The following is a 20,087-nucleotide window of genomic DNA, read 5'->3' on the forward strand; positions in this document are numbered from 1 at the left end:
GGGTTCAAGGTCAATGGCCTAGAAAGAATTCTTGAGATGTCTTTGGTGCAAAAAGGTGATTTTATTAAAGCATGGGGACAGGACCCATGGGCAGAAAGAGCTGCACTGGGGTCATGAGTGGCCCATTATATACTCTCAAATTGGGAGGGGATTAGGGAGACCATAAGTCTCTGAGGAATTTCTGAAGCAAGGTTTCCAGGACCTTGAGGGGCCAGCTATTGTTGGGAAAGGTCATTTGTTACCATCTAATAAAACCTGAGTCATGAGACCCTTCAGATGTATATCAGTGGGCCATGTGCTTGGGGGATGATTGGCGATATGTATCTTGGCTGGTAGAGATAAAGGAGAATTCTAAAGGAATTTTTATATGTCAAAGTAGACCTACAGGATCCTGGGAGTCAGGCTAAGATAGACTTTTGCCCTTAGCCAAGTATTAACATGGAGGCAGTTGAGTCCCTAGAGCAAGGTCACCCTGCTTCTTCCAAGGACTTGTCAATGGGCTGTAGGTAGTGAGGAAATTCAATAATTCTTCTTCTGCCTTTGTTTCCCATATCGCTCACCCCATGATGAAGCCTTTGGCATGGGACAAATCTGAGTGAAATCTCCCCTTTGAAAGTGAGTCAACCTCACCCAGCCTCATTTTCCCATCTGTGAAACTGCACAGTCGTTGCTTGGGGAATCGAGGAGACAGTGTGCAGAGAGCGCTGTGGCCTGTGGTGGAGGCCCGGGTGTGGGGGAGGCTCAGTTTTACCCCAGGAAGCCAGATGCCACCTCCCCAAACTCCCCTTTTATTCACAGTTCCTCAGTTGAGTGGGTGGTGCAGGTGACCTTATAGCCACTCCCTATGAGTAGGAATATCAGGGAACATTTATTAACTCTTTATTCTTTGAATTCCTTTTTAAATAGGGCCTTTTAAAAAAAGATTATATTTGTTTATTCATGAGAGACACAGAGAGAGGGAGAAACATAGGCAGAGGGAGAAGCAGGCTCTCTATGGGGAAAGCCTGAGGCAGGACTCCATCCCAGGACCCCAGGATCATGCCCTGAGCCAAAGGCAAATGCTCAACTACTGAGCCACGCAGGTGCCCCCTTTCTTTTTATTTTTAAAATAAAGCACTGCGGTCATCCAGGGAGCACCCCCCGCCACACACACACACCAGACACACACGCTTCTTGGGGCTGAAAGGTGCAGGTTCTGAGCCAGACCAGAGAGGTTCAAATCCCAACTCCTCCACCAACTCGCTGTGTGACCCCAGGCAAGTCACTTGGCCTCTCTGGGCCTCAACAGCTCCTTTTGCAGAGATAAAAATCATATCTACCTGACTGGGTGGTGGTCATATGTGTGCATTGCTCACCAAACTGTAGATACGATCATCCCCACACCCTGGGGAGCCCCCAGAAAGATATTCTGTAGGGAGTCCAGAGGCCCATGGAACCCAGGGACACCGAGAGGGTGAGAATGGGTCTCTGCAAAGGCGAAACTCCAGTGGTTAACACTGGAAATCTCCATGGTCTTTACCACCCAACCTCTAGGCTCTCGCTGTTCCTTGTGCCAAGGCACAACCTGGCCCCATCGGGTCTTGCCAGAGCCACAGCCTGTCCTCTCCCTACCGGTGTGGCTGGCAGCTAGCTGGTCAGGCTCCCCTTTTGCCAGGCAGATCCACCCCCCCCCCCACCCCCGCAGGTCAGGAGGGTTTATAAATGAAGCCAGGCTTCCCAGCTTTTGCTAAAGACACCGGGCAGCGTTCCAAGACTTTAGCTTTTATTTGCTGTCATTCATGTGGCACAGGAAGCAAGTGCCAATGGTTGCATTCTGATTTGGCAGAGCCACCTGTCATCTTGGCCCCGTCACCAGGACAGCGAGTTGTTATCTAGCGAGGCAAGCCACCAGAAACTCAGGTTGCTCCTGGAGGGCAGCTTCCCAAGCCCTGTTTGTTCAAAGTCACCCTTCAAGGACAGATGCGCAGTAACAGAGGCGACTATCTGAGAACACTTGTGACTATTCACAACGTGTGCTGGGCCCCGCAGGAAAACAGGAGCAGAGAAAATACTTTCTCTCTCTCTGTGGGTTCGGGACACAGATTTCCTTAAGATCTTTGGGCAAACTCCTTTTAATCCCTCAGCTATCATTTAAGCTATAAGTATTTGGTGGTGATGATCACACAGCTCTAAGCATTTGTCAAAACTCATAGAACTCAGTAAAAAGGGCGAATTTTAATTTTATGTAAATGACAGCTTATTTTTTAAAACTTGGAGGGGCACGTGGGTGGCTCAGCCGCCGGCTGAGCGGACAACTCTTGATGTTGGCTCAGGTCATCTCAGGGTCCTGAGACTGGGCCCCACATCAGGCTCTGTGCTGGCCATGGAGCCTGCTTAAGACTCTCTCTCTCCCTCTCCCTCTGACCCTCCTCCCTCCCTGTATGCATGCTCTCTCTCTCAGTCTCTAAAAATCAAAACAAAACCAAAACAACAAAAATGACAATACTTGGGAAGGACAAAACATCCATGCAGCATGTCAGCACATACGTTTGTCAAAATGCATTCAACTGAACACTTTAGATGCATGAAAATAAAAAAATTTAAAAAAGATGCATCAAAATCATACCTCAATAAAAGTGATGTTAAAATAAGTGACTAAAAATAATAAAATAAAATAAAATAAAATAAATAAAATAAAATAAAATAAAATAAAATAAAATAAAATAAAATAAAATAAAATAAAATAAAATAAAATATGTGACTGCCCTATCATACGCTTTAAGGACCCAGCTCTGAAACTTTGATAGCATTTGAAGCAAACTTGAGGCCACAAGAACCCAGTGTCACTGATAGAAATCAGGGGGAATGAAAATACTTTTTAAAGTTTATTATTTTTTTTAAGTCATCTCTAGGGACGCCGGGGTGGCTCAGAAGTTGAGCACATGCCTTTCGCTCAGGGCGTGATCCTGGAGTCCCGGGATCGAGTCCCACATCGGACTCCCTGCATGGAGCTTCTCCCTCTCTCTTTATCTCTGCCTGTCTGTGTGTGTGTGTCTCATGAATAAATAAATAAAATCTTAAAAAAAAAAAAAGTCATCTCTACACCAGGGTGTGGCTTGAACTCATGACCCTGAGATCAAAAGTGGCATGCTCTTCTGAATGAGCCACCCAGGGGCCCCAAAATATTTTTCTTTTCTTTCTTCTTTTTAAAATATTTTATTTATTTATTCCTGAGAGACACACAGAGAGAGGCAGAGACACAGGCAGAGGGAGAAGCAGGCTCCCTGCGGGGAGCCTGATGTGGGACTCAATCCCAGGACCCCAGGATCAGGACCTGAGCCAAAGGCAGCTGCTCAACCGCTGAGCCACCCAGGCGTCCCAATATTTTTATATTCTTAAAAGACAATTAAAGGACAAGTGGCCGTTTCCTGCTACTTAACCAAGGCTTTCAAACTAAAGCCCCAGAGAATCCCAGGGGTTGCACACATTCCCCCTGCTTTTCATCCACCCTGTAGTCAGAGCTGCCCACTTCTGTGCCCCTCCAAAGCTTTTATCTGTAAAGTTCTGAGATAAAAGGGTTTGTAAGATCAGAGCTCTCAAAAAAATGACTCTTGCTGCGTCCCGAGCTCCCTTGTGCCCGAGCTGTGTCTGGGCATCTTCAAGGAAGGGAGCTGTGAAATGTGTTTACCCCAACCTGGCTCTCTGCTTTCCTGCCCTCTGGTTTTCTTTCGGTTCCTCAAAGCTGGTGCACTCTGTCCTTCCCCAGGGCCTTGGGACATGCAGTTCCTTTCACCCAGAATGCCCTGTGTGACTGCTTCTCCTGCTCACCCTCCTCCTTCCACTCAGTCGTCTCTTCCTGCACAAAGCCTCCCTGGATTCTTCCACTGGGGGCCACATTCTTATGCCAGAAGCTCTCCCAGAACTGGGTTCCTCTTCTTTGAGGCACAGATAACTGGTGGAGGTGGAGGCTAATGAGCCTTCTCTTGGTGTCTGTCTTCCTCCGACAGGCAAGGCAAAGTGTGTGAGGCGGGGTGGGGGGGTCCCCTTGCTCCCCACTACATGCACCATGTGTAGCATCGTATCTGGCACATAGTAGGTGCTCAATAAATATTGCCTACACGTTGGCCCTATATACACACGGTTGTATTTATTTATTTTTAATTTTATTCTTTTAAGATTCTATTTATTCATGAGAGACCCAAAGGGAAGAGGCAGAGACAGGCAGAGGGAGAAGCAGGCTCCATGCAGGGAGCCCGATGTGGGACTCGATCCCAGGACTCTGGGAACAAACCCTGAGCTAAAGGCAGATGATCAACCGCTGAGCCACCCAGGTGTCCCATATTTTTAATTTTTAAAGAAAAATATTTTGTTTATTCATTTGAGAGAGAACACATGAGCCAGGGGGAGGGGCAGGGGGAGAAGGGAACTGCTGAGCAGGGAATTCCATCTGGGGTTTGATCCCAGGACCCGAGCCGAAATCTAGAGTTGGACACTCAGGGGCACCTGGTGGCTCAGTCACTTAAGCGTCTGCCTTCGGCTCAGGTCATGATCTCAGGGTCCTGGGATCGAGCCCCAAGTTGGGCTTCCTGCTCAGCGGGGAGCTTGCTTCTCCCTCACCCTCTCCCTCTGCTGCTCCCCCTGCTTGTACTTTCTCTCTCTCTGTCAAATAAATAAATAAAACCTTAAAAAACAAAACAAAACAAAACAAAAAAACGAGTCAGACACTCAATCGACTGAGCCACCAGGGTGCCCTGCCTTGGTCCTTTTTAATAAATGGATTTGTGTTCTTCTCTGTGTCTGGATGCTTTTGCTCACAGTTATGTTGGCGAGAATCATCCAGACTGTTGCTTGTAGCTGCAATTGATCCACTGGATCTCTCATTCACACTCATTACTATTGACCAGGGGTGGGCAAAAATATTTTTTTTCTGTAAAGGGCCAGATAGTAGCTGGGTTCATCTCTGCCATCCATACCGTCTCTGTCACAACTTCTCCACTCTGGCACTGACCTACGAAAGCAGCCTTGGACCATCTGTAAAAAAGTGGGCATGGCTATGTTCCAAGAACACTTTATTTATGGGCACTGAGATTTCAATTTCATGTACTTTTCATATGTCACTAAGTGTTAAAATGTTTTTTTCCCCAATGATTTAAAAATGCTAGAACTTTTTGGCAGTTCCTTGACAAGTTAAACACAGAATTGCCATATGATCCAGCATTCCCGCTCCCGGATATGTACCCGAGGGAACCGAAAGCAGGGATTCAGAGATGCTCACACGTTCCAAGGTTTACGGGGGCATCATTCACAAGAAGTAGCAACAACAGAGCAGGGGACAGCTAACAGATGAATGGATAAACAAAATAGTGGTGTGTCCCTACAGTGGAATATTAGCCATAAAAAGGGATGAAGTTCTGACCCATGCCAGAGCACGGATGAATCTTGAAAACGTTACCCTGAGTGAAAGCAGAGACATAAAAGGATAAGCATTGTGTGATTCCACTTACTTGAGGTGTGAACAGACAAATTCATAAAACACAGAAAGTAGATGGTGGGACCCAGGGGGTCCAGGGAGGGGGACGGGGAGTTAGTGTTTTGTGGGGACAGAGTTTCAGCTTGGAAAGATGAGAAAGTTCTGGAGATGGGTAGTGGGGATGGTTGTCTAACCATATGAGAGTGCTTAATGTCACAGGACTGTCCACTTAATAATGGTTAAAATGATAAATTTAATGTGAAATGTATTTTGCCACAATTTTAAAAATCTGTGTGTCTTAAAAAGAAGAAGCAGAAAAACAAAAGATGTAAAAACCAGTCTTAGGGTTGCACAGAAATAGACAGTGGGCCAGATTTGTCCCATGGGCTGCAAGTTTGTCACCGTCTGTTGCAGATTTTTCCTTTCAAAGAAAAAAAAAAAAAAACATGCAACAACCATGATTTTATCCATTCTATTGTTGATAGGCATCTTGGTATGAACATGGTATGCGGTTCTCACATTCGGGTTATTTTGGTTGTGCTTGCATTCCCTGCCCCTGCATGCAAACTCCTGGTTCCTTGCCTGTCCCTAAGACAAGGGCTTCTGGAATCATCCCCCAGGCACTACCTCCTGGACCAGTCCCAGTCCAGATGTGAGATGGGTGGACTCTTGAATGGGGAAACTGTGGTTGTGGTGGTGAGGGTGGGGTGGGGGGGACAGAGCTTCCCACCCTGGGGGCCCATAGTGTGCCCTGGGGGCTTCCTCTTGGCCCGGATGTGGGATGGGAGGGCCAGGGGGCCAAGACCCTGAGCCAATACAGGAAGCTCCACATCCAGAAGCCTTAAAGAGGGAGATGTGGTTGGGGCATAATACCAGCGTCCAAAGTTTGGCTTGCTGAGTCCATCCAGAGGGTAAGTGACAGCTACTCTGCTCAGCCCAGAACCCCAGCCCCAGGGGCCCATGTCCCCCACAGGGACTCATGATTCCAGAGCCCACCCGCTCAGTAGGCCTGACCCTCTCCATGAGAAGGGACTGACCCAGCTGGGGGTGTCTTCATTCCCTCTTGCAGCACCAGCAGGATGAAGGCTCTTCCCCTCCTCCTCCCTGTCCTGGGGCTGCTGGCGTGTGGCAAGTCTCTGTGTCCAGTGGATGAGGCCATCCACGAGAAGATCCAGGATGACACCAGCTCCTTAAGTGAGGACCCTCGCTTCCAATGTCAGCCGGGGCCTCGGAGGCCCCCTAACCCCTGACATGCAGCAACCATCAAGCCAACCCCATCCAGAGCCCAACCCAACCCCAGCCCCCAACCAGCTCCACCTTTGGCAGAAGCTCCCAGTCCTCCTTCCTCTAAAACACCCAAGTCAAGACAGAACCTGGGAGTTGGTGGTGAGCTCCCCACCTCATGGCTGTCCACCAGAGCCTGGACCACCTGGGCCTTCCTCAGAAAAGTTTTCTGGCCCCCCTGCCTAACTCCAAACCACAAGGGCCAGGGCCACGAGAAGGGGGGAGGGGTTTCTTGGTATCACGGCTTCCCGGGCTTCCCTCCTTCCTCCCTCCCGCAGTTCTGGAGACAATAAGGAACTTTGGTCTGAGCTGCCAGAGCGTCACCTCCAGGGGGGACCTGGCCACCTGCCCGGCAGGTGAGTACAGAAGTTCCTTTTCCAGGCTCTCACTTAGGTTCCCAATACCCAGTAACCCCTTCCCCTAAGTCCAGCCTCTATTTCTCGAGTCAACTTCCCCAGAGTCCTGGTCTGCAGCCCCAGCCTTCCCCCCGTCCCAGCTCCGGGACCGCATTTCCTTAGCACACAGGGGTCCAGGTCCCCAACCCCCAGCCTCCCTGGCGCACGCAATCCAACTCCCATTCCCGGGTGTAGGAGCTCCCAGCTCCGCCCCCCTCCCCCGCCCCACCTCCCGGCCCGTAGCCTCCTGCTGGGGGGCCAGACTCCCTCCGCTCCCGCCCGCAGGCTTCGCCGTCACCGCCTGCGCTTGTGGCTCCGCCTGCGGCTCCTGGGACGTGCGTGTCGAGACCACATGCCACTGCCAGTGCGCGGGCATGGACTGGACCGCGGCGCGCTGCTGCCGCTTGCAGGCCACCGCCTGACGTCCCGGGAGCGCGGGGCGGGCTGGGGGGCGTGGCCAGGCCCGGAGGGGCGGGGTCAGACCGCAGAGGGGGCGGGGCGAGGCATCGGGGGCGGGGCCTGCGAGGGGCGGGGCTGGAAATAAACACTGAGAACATAGAAAATGGTGAGGGTCTGGGCGCTCTTTTTTTTTTTTTCTTTTTCTTTTTTTTTTTTTTTCAAATATTTTATTTATTTGGGGGAATCCCTGGGTGGCTCAGCGGTTTAGCGCCGCCTGCAGGCCAGGGCGTGATCCTGGAGTCCCGGGATCCAGTCCCATGTCAGGCTCCCTGCACGGAGCCTGCTTCTCCCTCTGCCTGTGTCTCTCATGAGTAAATAAATAAAATATTTTAAAAATATTTCTTCATGAGAGACAGAGGCAGAGACACAAGCAGAGGGAGAGGCCGGGTCCCTTTGGGGAGCCCGATGCAGGACTGGATCCTGGGACCCCAGGACCACGCTCTGAGCCAAAGGCAGATGCTCAACCACTGAGCCACCCAGGCCCCCCGCTGTCTGTATTTTATGGGGTGTGGGGGACTGAGCTGCCGTCTCCGAAAAAAGTGGGGCACATAGACGCTGGAGGAAGGGGTGATAGGGCAGAGGAGGGGGAGCCCTGACTTTCTTCGGCCCATCCCTCCCCTCCCATGCGGTACCCCCACCCCCACCTCCTTGAACAAGGCCTCAACTTCCTCTACGGACACACTCAGGGATCATGACCTCCTTCAGGAGGGGAAGTGAGTGTTACCTTTGAGCCCGCCTTGACGATCACCCTCGGTTGTCTCGCTTTCTGGGAAGTCACTGGGTCATTCTGCCCCAGCCCCTACAATGAGGCTTCATTCAGGGTCTGGGTCTGGTTGGAACAGGGACAACCCCCCCCCCACACACACACACTCCAGGTCTCCAAGCCCCCAGTAGCCCCAGGGTCAAGGTGGATCCCTGAGTCATCTCTCAGCCCAGAGCTCCGAGCCCCAACTTCATGGAGCAGCAGCCTGCAAGGCACAGGCAAAGCTGGGTGGTGGACAGGAAGCAATCTTCACAGGAGCCCGCTAAGAATTCTTACCTGAGGCTACGAACCACAAGTTCACGTTTTCACACGCGCAGCGCAGTTTCGAATAGTTAGTTACAACCTGCAGTACACAGAGCCACGCCGTCCTCCTGAACACTTGAATGTGAAAACGCAGGGCAGGGTACTTGTTTGCTCTTGGGTGTATTCTTGGCACTCAGAAGAGAGCATGCCACATAGGCGCACAGGAAGTGTCTGTTAAATAAATAACCACATACACACGTGGATACACCATCCAGGGGCACACACTGCATGTACGCACACAGTGACACATGGCCATGTGCACACACAGTACACAACCCGGTTACTGTGGTCACACAGAGACCCACCATGCCCACAGACACATACATAGGCACAAGAAGGCACCCCTGGTGCACACAGGCGTGGCCATGGCAAGAGGAACGTGGACACATAGACACAGAGTCTCTTGCTTCCAACATCAAGTCCCCATCTCAGCCTGGATGATATTGGTCCCAGTCTGAATTCTGATCTGGACGATGAGTCATCTGCAACCCCTACCTAGCTTCCTGGGGGCACACAGATCCAGGTGATGCAGGGTCCAGTTGCCTAGGGATCCTAACCCAGGGGTCTTAAAATCTAGCCCTTGAGAGATGCGGACACAGATTTCAGGACACTCGGTGCCCAATCTTGAAAGGGACCCCAGAGTCAAATGTCCCAGTCCCCAGCAGCATACTGCATGGACTGGAGAATGGGTGATGGGGTGAGATCCTGGTTTTCAGGGTGTTTTGGAGTCTCCGGGAGGGAGGAAGGCGGTGGCAGGTGGTGCCCAAGACTTTCTTCTGCCCATCCCTCCCCTCCCATGTTATGCTCCCACCTCTGCCCCCCGTGTGATGGCACGGCCCCGTCTCATCCTGGTAGCCATGAGCTGAGATCACAGACTCTCCTCTTGCCCCTGGAGCCTACCCAAACCCCAATTCAGAGATACCCCTCCTAAATCCTCCCTCCTAACCCCATTGTGGCCATAGGGTGGGGGTGGGACCATCCAGATAGAACTGTGTTGAGGAAGGAGCCAAGAGGGTGAGTCTAGAACCTTGCCTGTCCCGGTCCCTCACTGATGTGGACGAGGTGAGGGGGTTGCACTCCTTTGCCCCCAGACCCTGATCTGAATGCCTCTTCATCTCCAAGTCCCACTCAATTGTCTCCCTGTGTTTGGACCCCAAGAAGGTCCTCTTCAGAGCCCTCAATTCCAGCAGTCTCCTGTCCCAGAGTGCACACTCGGATAACAAGCCCCTTCGTAAGCCCCCATTCTCTCACTTGCCAACTGTTCAGCCCCCCTGAGGTAGCCAAGACTCTTCTAGTTGCAAGTGCCGCAAACCCCACCTCAAGCTAGCTTGAGCAAAAGTAAAAGGAAGTTTCTGGGGGCGCCTGGCTGGCTCAGTCGGTGAAGCATACAATTTTTGTTCTCAGAGTTGTGAGTTTGAGCCTCGTGTTCAGTGTAGAGATTACTTAAAAATAAAATCTTAAAAAAAAAAAGGAAGTTTCTGAATATGTTACTGAGAGGCCCAGGGCTAAAGATTTATTTATTTATTTTATAGAGAGAGGGTGTGGCAGAGAGAGAGGAAGAGAATCACAAGCAGACTCCAATGCAGGGCTCAATCTCACGACCCTGAACAAGGACCAGAGCTGAAAGCAAGAGTCAGACGCTTAACCAGCTGAACCACCCAAGTGCCCCGAGAGGCCCAGGGTTAGAACAACAGATTCAGGTATGGGGGGATCTAGGTCTCAGGTGATGACTCCTGGATCTGACTCTCTCTCAGGTCTGCTTTCCTCAGTGCTGGCTTCTCTCTCAGGTGGGGTCTCCCCCATCACAGCTCCAGCCTTACATCTTCCCGGCTTGGGGGGGGGGGGGGCAGAAATGCCTTTTTATCCTGTGTAATGCCACAAAAGTCCCAGGCTTGAGTTTCATTGGCTGAATCTGGCTATTTGCCCACCCCTGTGCCAAATCTTGGGTTCTGATTGGCTGGGCCAAGATCATGGCCCACTCTAAACCAATCCCTGGTTTATGGTTAGCTGGACTTGAGGCACATTTTCTTTCTTTCTTTCTTTCTTTCTTTCTTTCTTTCTTTCTTTCTTTCTTTCTTTCCTTTCTTTCTTTCTTTCTTTCTTTCCTTCCTTCCTTCCTTTCTTTTCTTCTCTTTTCTTTTCTTCCTTTCCTTTCCTTTCCTTTCCTTTCCTTTCCTTTCCTTTCCTTTCCTTTCTTCTCTTTCTTCTCTTTCTCTCTTTCTTCTTTCTTTCCCTTAAAAGATTTTATTTATTCAGTCTCCTCTTTTCAGGGACCCAGGACCCTCTGACCCTGGGGCATCCTCACCACCCCCCTCCCAGATCAAGAGGGTCTTAGGAGGCCAGAGGTCTCACGGAGGGCCAAGCAGAGAAGCCCATGGACCCAGAGACAGGAACCAGCATGGCCAGGAACGAGCAAAAGAGACACAGAGGCAGAGACATCGGCAAGCTCCCTGCAGGAAGCCCCATGCGGGACTCCATCCCAGGACTCTGGGATCACCATCTGAGCCAAAGGCAGACACTCAACCACTGAGCCATCCAGGGGCCCCCACACATTCTTTCTTAAAAGAAAATTGAGAGTGTTACCCCATGGCAAGGGCTGGTCAGGAAACCTCACAGAGCCCTCTCAGGACACTGCGATTGCTCACTTAGTTTCACAACTGCTATTTTGTCCAGAGGGCTGGATGGTCCTTAGTCTTAATTTCAACCGACCTACAGAAATGTGCAATTCCGCGCCCCACCCCCTGCACCTGTCCATCACAGGTGGAGCCAGCTGCCCATTGGTCCATCTTCTCTGTGACTGCTGCGTCACGGTCCAATCTCTCAATTGCGGACTTCTAAGATCAGAGAGAGAGGAGCTGCCATCTGATCACTGTGAAAGTCAGTCAAGACAAGATTGGCAATAGTTTAGAAAACAGAGCATTGGGCACCTGGGTGGCTCAGTGGTTGAGCGTCTGCCTTTGGCTCAGGAGGTGATCTCGGAGTTCTGGAATCAAATCCTTCATCAGGCTCCCTGGAGGGAGCCTGCTTCTCCCTCTGCCTACGTCTCTGCCTCTTTCTCTCTCTGTATCCCTCATGAATAAATAAATAAAATCTTAAAAAAAAATAAAAGAAAACAACATTATCTTCACCAAACCTTGGGGGACCATCCAAATTATCTCAAACTTAATCACATAGTTAAAAAGCTAAAACAGGGGATCCCTGGGTGGCTCAGCAGTTTAGCGCCTGCCTTTGGCTCAGGGCGCCATCCTAGAGTCGTGGGATCGAGTCCCACGTCAGGCTCCAGCATGGAGCCTGCTTCTCCCGCCTCCTGTTGTGTCTCTGCCTCTCTCTCTCTATGTTATCATGTATGAATAAATAAAAAATAAATCTTTAAAAAAATAAATAAAAAATAAAAAGCTAAAACATACTGACTTCTCCCACATAGAAAGTGTTTTAATTATATTTTACTTATTTTTTCCAAAGGAAGAGAACTGTAATCGTCTAGACCAGTGCTGTCCAATATTGCAGCCATCAAACGCTTGAAATGTCCCATAAGTGCAAATACACGTTTGATTTTGGAGATTTAGTACCAAAAATTTTTAAGTGTCATCTACATGCTGAAGTGATAACATTTTGAGTATATTATGTTAAAAAAATACATCATTAAAATTAATTTAGCCTGTCTCTCTCTCTCTCTTTTTTTTTTTGTCTTTTTAATGTGGCTGCTAGAAATTTTTAAAGATGTGGTCTACATATACTTCTATCAGAAGGCACTCTGCTAAACTTAAAGAATTTCCTACCAACGTCTCAGTTTTAGCTCCAGTTTTCAAGGTCACAGACACAGAGAGAGCTCTAAGACACCTAGACAGAGTGCAGACATGCAAATGCCTGACTCTGGATATTTCTCTGGGGTAAACACATGTAGAAGGCTGCCAACGAGCAAGACACGGGAACATGTGAGCAGGTGTGTAACGGTTCTCGGGAGTGTCTGTGAGTGTGGTTAGGTGAGCAGGCAAGCGGATGAGAGTGAGCATTTCCAAGTGTTTCTCCGTCTGGGGCCCCGGGGAGAGGGGACACCATGTCCAGGGTTAGGGCAAGGTGTGGGTCTGGCCTCAGTCCCAGATGTGGGTGGACCTCCGGTGGTTGATCCCCTTGCCTCACATCCGTTCCTTTCCCCCATGAAGCTTTAGGGAAGTAGAACTTCTTGGAGTGGAGCTGAGGGGCGGGACTGGGGCAGAGAGTGGGGGAGGAAGATGTGGGAGGCCTGGAAATCCTGCCTCCAAGCCCAGATACCCCAAACCTAAAAGGTGAGACTCCCAGGTGTCACAGGTTCTCTCCTGAGAGGGGAAGGGGACGAGGTTCATTTGGGTAGACACATACACAGCTTCCTTTAAAGTTCTTGACCATCCCTGAAGATTTTAAAAATTTATTTATATTGAGTATAACTGACTTATAACATTGTGTAAGTTTGGGATGTACAGGTGTTCATCTGATGCACTTGCATATTGCAACATGATGACCGCCATAGCATTAGCTAACACTCCTATTGCTCGTTCCTGGCCATGCTGGTTCCTGTCTCTGGGTCCATGGGCTTCTCTGCTTGGCCCTCCGTGAGACCTCTGGCCTCCTAAGACCCTCTTGATCTGGGAGGGGGGTGGTGAGGATGCCCCAGGGTCGGAGGGTCCTGGGTCCCTGAAAAGAGGAGGCTGACCTCTCTTCCCCCTTCCCCCAACCCAGAGATTTCCTCATCTGCCATGACACCTTCCGGTGGGTGGGGATGTGTGTGGGTAAACTGGCCCACTGGGAACCATGGAGTCTGAGGAAATCTACACGAATCAGAAGGTCGAGATGCAGGCAGCCTTCAAAGACAAGAAACAGAGGGTCCCAGCTGATAAGGAAGGTTAGGTACCCCGGGGTGATGGGGGTGGGGGTCGGGAGGGCGAGATTGGGATGGGAGAGGTAAGGGGCTGAAAGTGGGGTCACAGGGCTCCTACCCCAAAATATATGTGTGCATGTGTATCCCCCAAATGCTCCCACACACCCTCTCCACCTAACCAAGCAGCAGATCTTATTTTCCCCATTCCTTATCTTTTATCCCCAGAAATCTGTTGTGTGCAGGGGTTCAGTGAGCCAGGATCTCTGAGTGCCCTTCGCACCCCCACCCCTGCCCCAGAGCTCCAGGCAGGTTTCCACTCTCACTGACCCACCCACAGGTGCAGATAACCCTGACTATGAGAATATCACCTTGGCCTTCAGAAACCAGGACCAGCCAAAGGGCAGCCATTTACCACCCAAGAATCAGAGCAAGCAGCCACCTGCCAGGACACATCACACGGCCTTGGGAGGGGCCCACGGTAGGGCATCATGGGAACAAGGATCACCACGTGGAGGCCGGGGTCAGTGGTGTGGGGCTTGGTGGCACGTGTGTTACAGCCGGGGGCAGGGGGGCAGGTGGTTAGCTTCGCAGGTGGTGATGATGATGGTGGTGGTGGTGTTGGTGGAAGTGTTGGTGAAGGTTTGGGTGATGGTGATGGTGAGGAGGTGACCATGTAGTAGATCACGAAGGAACCACCTAGACAGGGCCGATGACGGTGCTGGTGAGACCTGTTGCTGGGGACAATGCTGACAACCTTAGGCACCGATGTTGGTGGGTGTTGGTGACAGCTACTGCCGACGTTGTGAGTGCTGGGAAAGGGGATGGTAAGGGTGGGGGTGATGATGACAGCATTAGAGACGGCTGCTGGTGGCTCTGGCCAGGGTGCGTGTTAGTGGTCACAGTGGCTACAGGATTGGGAAGAGGGGGTGCAGGCGACAGAGCTTCTGAAGGTGTTAGAGTCAGTGGTGATGGCCTGAGTGGTGGTGTTGGGCCCTGGAGGTCACCTGTCCTGCCTCTACCCCAGTCCCAACCCTGTCTAGGCTGCCCTCAGACTCTGGCCAGCTCCCCCGTTGTCTGCACAGAGTCATCATGAGCCTGTACATGCTCCTCGCCCTGTCCTGCATCATTCTCTTAGTCTTGGTCCTCATGAAGAGTGAGTAAGGTTTTTGTTGTTGTTGTTTTGTTTTGTTTTTCCGTGGGGGGCTGGGGCCGTGTGGAGGGTTCCTCAGGAGGTGGGAAGGCCCAGTGTTTCCACCCTGGTTCCCTTCTCCCTCGTTCCTCTCCCTTCCCCCACCCTTGTTCTCAGGACTGCAGAAACAGGGGTTCCTCAAGGGTTTTTCTGCCTCCCCCACCCCTCCTCCTGAACAGATCTGGAGATGTCCCAGGAGTTGCTGGCCCTGAAAAGGGAGCTCTGGAATGGTGAGGGCCGGGACCTGGGGGAGGCCCAAGGGGGTCGGGGTGGGGGTAAGGAGATCAGCAGTGATACAGCTACGCCCACTGCATGCCCCAGTGTCCGTCTCGGTGCAAGAGTGCCAGGAGCAGCAGAATCAGGGCTGGAGCACCGTCCGGCAGCTCCTGGTGGAGGCCAAGCGTGACATTTCCATGGTCGGGAGAAATGCCCAGTTTGCGAGTGAGAAGGTGAAGACGCTGACAGCAGGTGCCTTTGCTGACCTTCGTTGGGTGGAATTTGTCTCATGTTGGGTGCTGGGAATTGGGGGAGGGGACTTTAGGGGGGTCCCACTCCCCAACCCCCAGTGCGGGAGGGTTTAGAGGCATGATGGATGTCACCTTCTGAGTCAGTCAGTCCCATTTAAATGCTGCTGGGAACGCCAAGTACACGGGCTCTGCAGCACCCCAGGGTAGAAGTCGGGCAGGGAGGGGGCTTCCGATAAAGGTGGGGGTCTTGTGTGAGACCCCACCCCAGCTTTCTCCTGTTCTCCTGCTCCCAGACATAAGCCATATCAAGAGTAAGTTACAGGAAATCTCCAAGATGCTGGAGAAGCCAAAGCCATGTAAGTTGGGGCTGGGAGAGGGATGAGGGAGCCAGATTCGGCCCCAGTTTCTCTCCTGGGGGAAGGAGTGGCCTGACCTGGGTCTCCATCCCACGCAGAGACCTCAACATACGCGAGGACATCGAAGCCCTGGCTGCAGCTTGGCGGAGGGGGCTGCGCCTCCCAGTGAAGATGGCCACGTGTGTGCACCACGTGTGTTGTGAGCCTAAGGCGTGACACAGTGGGTGGCTGTGTCAGCAGGGACCACGAAAGTGTGTCAGCGTGTTGTTGGCAGCATGTGTAGCACCGTGAACGCGTGTGACTGTCCTGTGGTATGTTGTGTGTAAATGTGTCACGGCAGAGCCGTGGCGGGGGCACCCCACGTGTCACTGTAATTGTGGGTGCCCTGTCACTACCTGTGTTGGTGTGAACAGGTGTCTGCCAACGAGCGACTGAGGATGTCACGGAGGGGGTTCGGAGCATGTACACATGTATGTCCATTTGTTCCCGCGCTCACGTTGTGTGATTTGTGAAGATAAAGGCCGATGGAAAAGAATGTGGCTTTTGGGTCTGGAACTGGGAGCATCTGGGGGCTTCGGGGACCTGGCGGGGGAGGGTCCGGCAAATGTTGGGGCGCGGGGAAAGCCACACAGTGAGCACGTGGACATGATCCCAGGAACCCTGGGGGACGAGGGCGTGCAGGATGAAGGCCGCCAGGGGGTCCCTGTGTGTCCCCGGACGCGCACCCAGCGAGTCACCGAGTCTCCATGCGGAGATGTGTGCCCAGGCGGGTTTGGGGCCGGAGGTGCACAAGGTCTCCCCGCGTGTAGGCGCCCAACATGTGCCCACGGGCGGAGCTGTGTTCCCGAGTGTCTGTGCCTCTGAGCGTGTATCCACGAGCGCCCTAAGCCCCCGGCTCACGGATGTAGGTCCCTCCCGAGGACATGTGCCCACGGGCAAGCGCCTGTCCCCAAGACGGGTGAACGCGCGCACACGGGCATGCCTGGGCCCCTAAGAGAAGCCGCGCCCGAGAAGACACGTGTCTCTAGGAGGAGAACGTGTCCCGGCGTAGGTGTGCCCCAGGACAAGCAGACACAGGCCCGGGCACACCGGGGCCGCGGAGACAGACGCGGGGGCCCACCGTCAAGCGCGTGCCCCGAGCAGGTGACCCTCCGCGCCGTCTGAGCGGAGCCAAACCCCGCTCGGGCGCCCCGGACACGCGCGCCCCCAGGCGGCCGCTTCTGGAATCTCCGCCAGCGCGCGCGCGCCCCGCCCACGGGCCCGGCCGGCCGCCGCGCCTGCGCACTCAGGGCGGTTTACGGCGCCGTAAAGCAGCTCGGCCGAGCCGACGGCCGCAGAGTCCCGGTGAGCCCCCGCCCGCCCGCCCGCGCCCCCCGCCCGCGCCCCGCCTCCCGCGGGCCTGGGGATCCCGGGTCCGTCCCCTTCGGCCCTCGCCAGGGGTCCTTGAGGAGGGCGGGCCCCTGCCGGCCTCCGCTGCCTGGCTCAGCACCGCCCCCTGCGTCTCCGCTGGGCCCTCCCGGTGTAGACGGCCGCGCCCGGGCGCGTCTTGGAGCCCCCGCCCCGGTGGGCCCATCCCTCTCGTGGGCCGCGTTGGGGGCAGCCCCAGTAGCCCCAGACCCTTCCGGCCTCTGGCCGCTTCCTGCGTCATGGGGACGGGGATCCCGCTCCTCCGCCCCCCCGTGACGGCGGCTTCACGCACCCGCGGGCGGAGGCTGCGGGGCGGGGCTGTCTCAGCGCCCTCGGGGTCCCTGCCCCGCCGCGCACCGTCTCAGCGCCCCCTGCACCCCCAGGGTTTCTCCCGCGGCCCCTTGCGGGTCTCCAACCCCACCCTCCACGGGCTGGGTGCCTGGGACTGCAGGCTGGCGCCCCCTCCTGGCCCCCCCGCGCGCCCCCTCCAGGCCCCCCCCGCGCCCCGGAGCGCGCCGGCCGCCTCTGCCGTGTCTCCCGCCGCCGCGCACGCAGGTGGGCGGGTTCCCGGCGCCTTCTCTGAGCCCCCCGCCCCCCCACGCTTCCTTACGAACGAAAGCCCGTCCACGTCTTCCAGGAGGCGAGCTTCGTGCGTGCCAGAGGGGCGCTGTCAGAGCCCTTTCCTCCTGGTTTGTCCCCCAAGCCCCAAGCCCTCCCGGCTGTTGCCTTCACCTGCGGGAAGTCCGCGGGGGCAGCTGGAGGCTTGCGGGGTGGGGGGGGGGAGAGTGCCTGAGACTTCTCACGGCCCCCCCTCCTTGTCCCCTCCGTGCCCTAGGTCTGATGCCTCCTCCCCCATGCACTAGTTCTCTCGTTGCTCCCACAGGTGGCAGAGGGGGCGCGAGGGTGCTTTTCACGTAGGTGCAACCACCTGGAACCCTAAGGTTGGATGGCTTCCGGTCCCCCCCTTCTGATCTCCCTCTTGGGGCCCCCCTCTTCCCTCCAGCCCAAGCCCCCTCCTCGCCAAGGGTGTGAACTTACTAATTTCCCCATTTTACTTCCCTGGAAGAGGCGTGCTTTATGTACTGGTAGATGCCCCCTCTCCTTCCCCTTTCTTTTTTTATGTGGAGGTCGGCCACGGAGCACGGAAAAGAGGGTGGGGGGAGCAGGGCTCCTTCGTGTCCCCCCCGCGCCACCACACATGTCTCCTTGTGTCCCAGCAGGGCGGCGGAAGCATGGAGGCGCGCTTCACGCGCGGGAAGTCGGCGCTGCTGGAGCGCGCGCTGGTGCGGCCCCGCACCGAGGTGAGCCTGAGCGCCTTCGCGCTGCTTTTCTCCGAGCTGGTGCAGCATTGCCAGAGCCGGGTCTTCTCCGTGGCCGAGCTGCAGGCGCGCCTGGCCGCCCTGGGCCGCCAGGTGGGTGCCCGCGTTCTGGATGCGCTGGTGGCCCGCGAAAAGGGTGCTCGGCGGGAGACCAAGGTGCTGGGTGCTCTGCTGTTCGTCAAGGGCGCCGTGTGGAAGGCGCTCTTCGGCAAGGAGGCGGACAAGCTGGAGCAGGCCAACGATGACGCGCGCACCTTCTACATCATCGAGCGGGAGCCCCTCATCAACGCCTACATCTCTGTGCCCAAGGAGAACAGCACGCTCAACTGTGCCAGCTTCACGGCGGGCATCGTGGAGGCGGTGCTCACGCACAGCGGCTTTCCCGCCAAGGTCACGGCACACTGGCACAAGGGCACCACGCTCATGATCAAGTTTGAGGAGGCCGTCATAGCCCGGGACCGAGCCCTGGAGGGCCGCTGACCCTGTGGGAGATAAAGAATGCAGAGAGCCGCCTTCCCACATGTGTCTTGTGTCTTGTGTGTGTGTGTGGAGGGGGGCGGGCTCACAGATCCATTCATGGCCTTGACCCAGGTGCCTGCCTCAGGCTGGTGAGGGAGGCCAGGATCCAAGCATGTTTATAATACCTCCAAGAGGTGGGGGTGGGCTGGGTCCCACCAGCCCCGGCTTACAGATGGGGCTGGGGGAGGCCAGGGGCAGTGTGGGGGTAAGTCTGCAGAAGGACAATGCTGATCTGCTCTGGAATCACAATTGGAGGCCAGGCTGGAGACGAGGGGATGGGGGTGGAGGGATCAGACTAAGTAAGAGACTCCTTTAGACCAGAGGCTGGCATACTTTTTCAGTAAAGGGCCAGATAGTGACTAGTTTATGCCTGGCAGTCTCTGTCCAGCTACTCTGCGGTGTAGACTGCAGTAGGTCAAGGATTGGGTGTGGCTGTGTGACTAGAAACCGGGCAGAGGGTGGTCGCTGACCCCTGTTCTAGACGCTTCTCAAAGTGTGGTCCGGGACTGGCAGCATCAGCATCTCCTGCGAGCTTGTCAAAACGCGGACCCTCAGGCCCACCCCAGGCCTGCCAACCGAGAGTCTGCATTCTAGCAAGATCCCCGGGGGATTCCTGTGTATCTTATTTTGAGAATGTCCTAACAGGGGTGGCTGGACACCAACACCCCCCCGCCCCCCCAGTTTCAGATTCTGCAGAAGATCTGGGCAGACTGAAGATTTGCATTTCTAACAAGTTCCTAGGAACTGCTGATGCTCCTGGGACCGCACTGGGGTAACTATGCCTCTAGAGACCTGGGGAAATGGGTGGGCTCACTTCAGAATCATCTGGGTGTCTGAAGTTAATACTGATGCCATGTGAGCACATTTGTGTTCCTTGTTTGTGATTTTATTTTATTTTTAAGGATTTTATTTTTAAGTAATCTCCGCTCCCCCGGCGAGGGGGGTGGGCACGGGGGTGGGGTGGGGTGGGAGGGCTCACGAACAAAACTCAACCCTGCGCAGCCCTGGTGGTGCAGCAGTTTAGCGCCTCCTTCAGCCCAGGGCGTGATCCTGGAGACCCAGGATCGAGTCCCACATCAGGCTTCTCCCTCTGCCTGTGTCTTTGCCTCTCTCTCTCTCTCTCTCTCTGTCTCTATGAATAAATAAAAAATAAAAAATATTAAAAAAAAAAAAAACTCACAACCCTGATCAGGATCAAGAGTCAGGCAGGCATGCTCTACCGACCGAGCCAGCCAGGTGCTCTTGTGTGTTTCTTGTTTAAAAAGTAAAATTTGACACTTAAGGCCACCCTTCTTTTCCCTTTGGCCCACCACCCCCTCTGT

The 20,087-nt window shown here is 54.1% G+C and overlaps 3 protein-coding genes across 7 annotated transcripts; all 3 read left to right on the forward strand.

Moving 5' to 3' along the window:
* Positions 1–6,199: 6,199 nt before the first annotated feature.
* Positions 6,200–7,691, forward strand: RETN (resistin). Its single transcript, XM_038567459.1, has 4 exons — positions 6,200–6,360; positions 6,519–6,643; positions 7,012–7,089; positions 7,414–7,691. Exons 2-4 carry the CDS (start codon positions 6,529–6,531, stop codon positions 7,548–7,550), a joined length of 330 nt encoding a protein of 109 aa, XP_038423387.1. The 5' UTR covers positions 6,200–6,360; positions 6,519–6,528; the 3' UTR covers positions 7,551–7,691.
* Positions 7,692–13,370: 5,679 nt separating this feature from the next.
* MCEMP1 (mast cell expressed membrane protein 1) lies at positions 13,371–16,055 on the forward strand. Its single transcript, XM_038567458.1, has 7 exons — positions 13,371–13,532; positions 13,846–13,986; positions 14,533–14,661; positions 14,877–14,927; positions 15,019–15,165; positions 15,458–15,520; positions 15,619–16,055. Coding segments are annotated over exons 1-7 (624 nt in total). The 5' UTR covers positions 13,371–13,441; the 3' UTR covers positions 15,621–16,055.
* Positions 16,056–16,793: 738 nt separating this feature from the next.
* Positions 16,794–18,765, forward strand: TRAPPC5 (trafficking protein particle complex 5). 5 transcript variants are annotated; one of them, XM_038567460.1, is made up of 3 exons: positions 16,794–16,864; positions 17,811–17,868; positions 18,148–18,765. In XM_038567460.1, exon 3 carries the CDS (start codon positions 18,160–18,162, stop codon positions 18,724–18,726), a length of 567 nt encoding a protein of 188 aa, XP_038423388.1. In that variant the 5' UTR covers positions 16,794–16,864; positions 17,811–17,868; positions 18,148–18,159; the 3' UTR covers positions 18,727–18,765. The 5 variants fall into 5 exon arrangements, with proteins under 5 accessions (XP_038423388.1, XP_038423389.1, XP_038423390.1 ...); XM_038567463.1 differs by having other exon boundaries at positions 16,825–16,864; positions 18,145–18,765; XM_038567461.1 differs by lacking the exon at positions 17,811–17,868 and having other exon boundaries at positions 16,796–16,864.
* Positions 18,766–20,087: the final 1,322 nt, after the last annotated feature.

The sequence above is a fragment of the Canis lupus genome, chromosome 20 (genome assembly GCF_011100685.1).
Source record: "Canis lupus familiaris isolate Mischka breed German Shepherd chromosome 20, alternate assembly UU_Cfam_GSD_1.0, whole genome shotgun sequence".
NCBI classification, from domain to species: domain Eukaryota; kingdom Metazoa; phylum Chordata; class Mammalia; order Carnivora; family Canidae; genus Canis; species Canis lupus.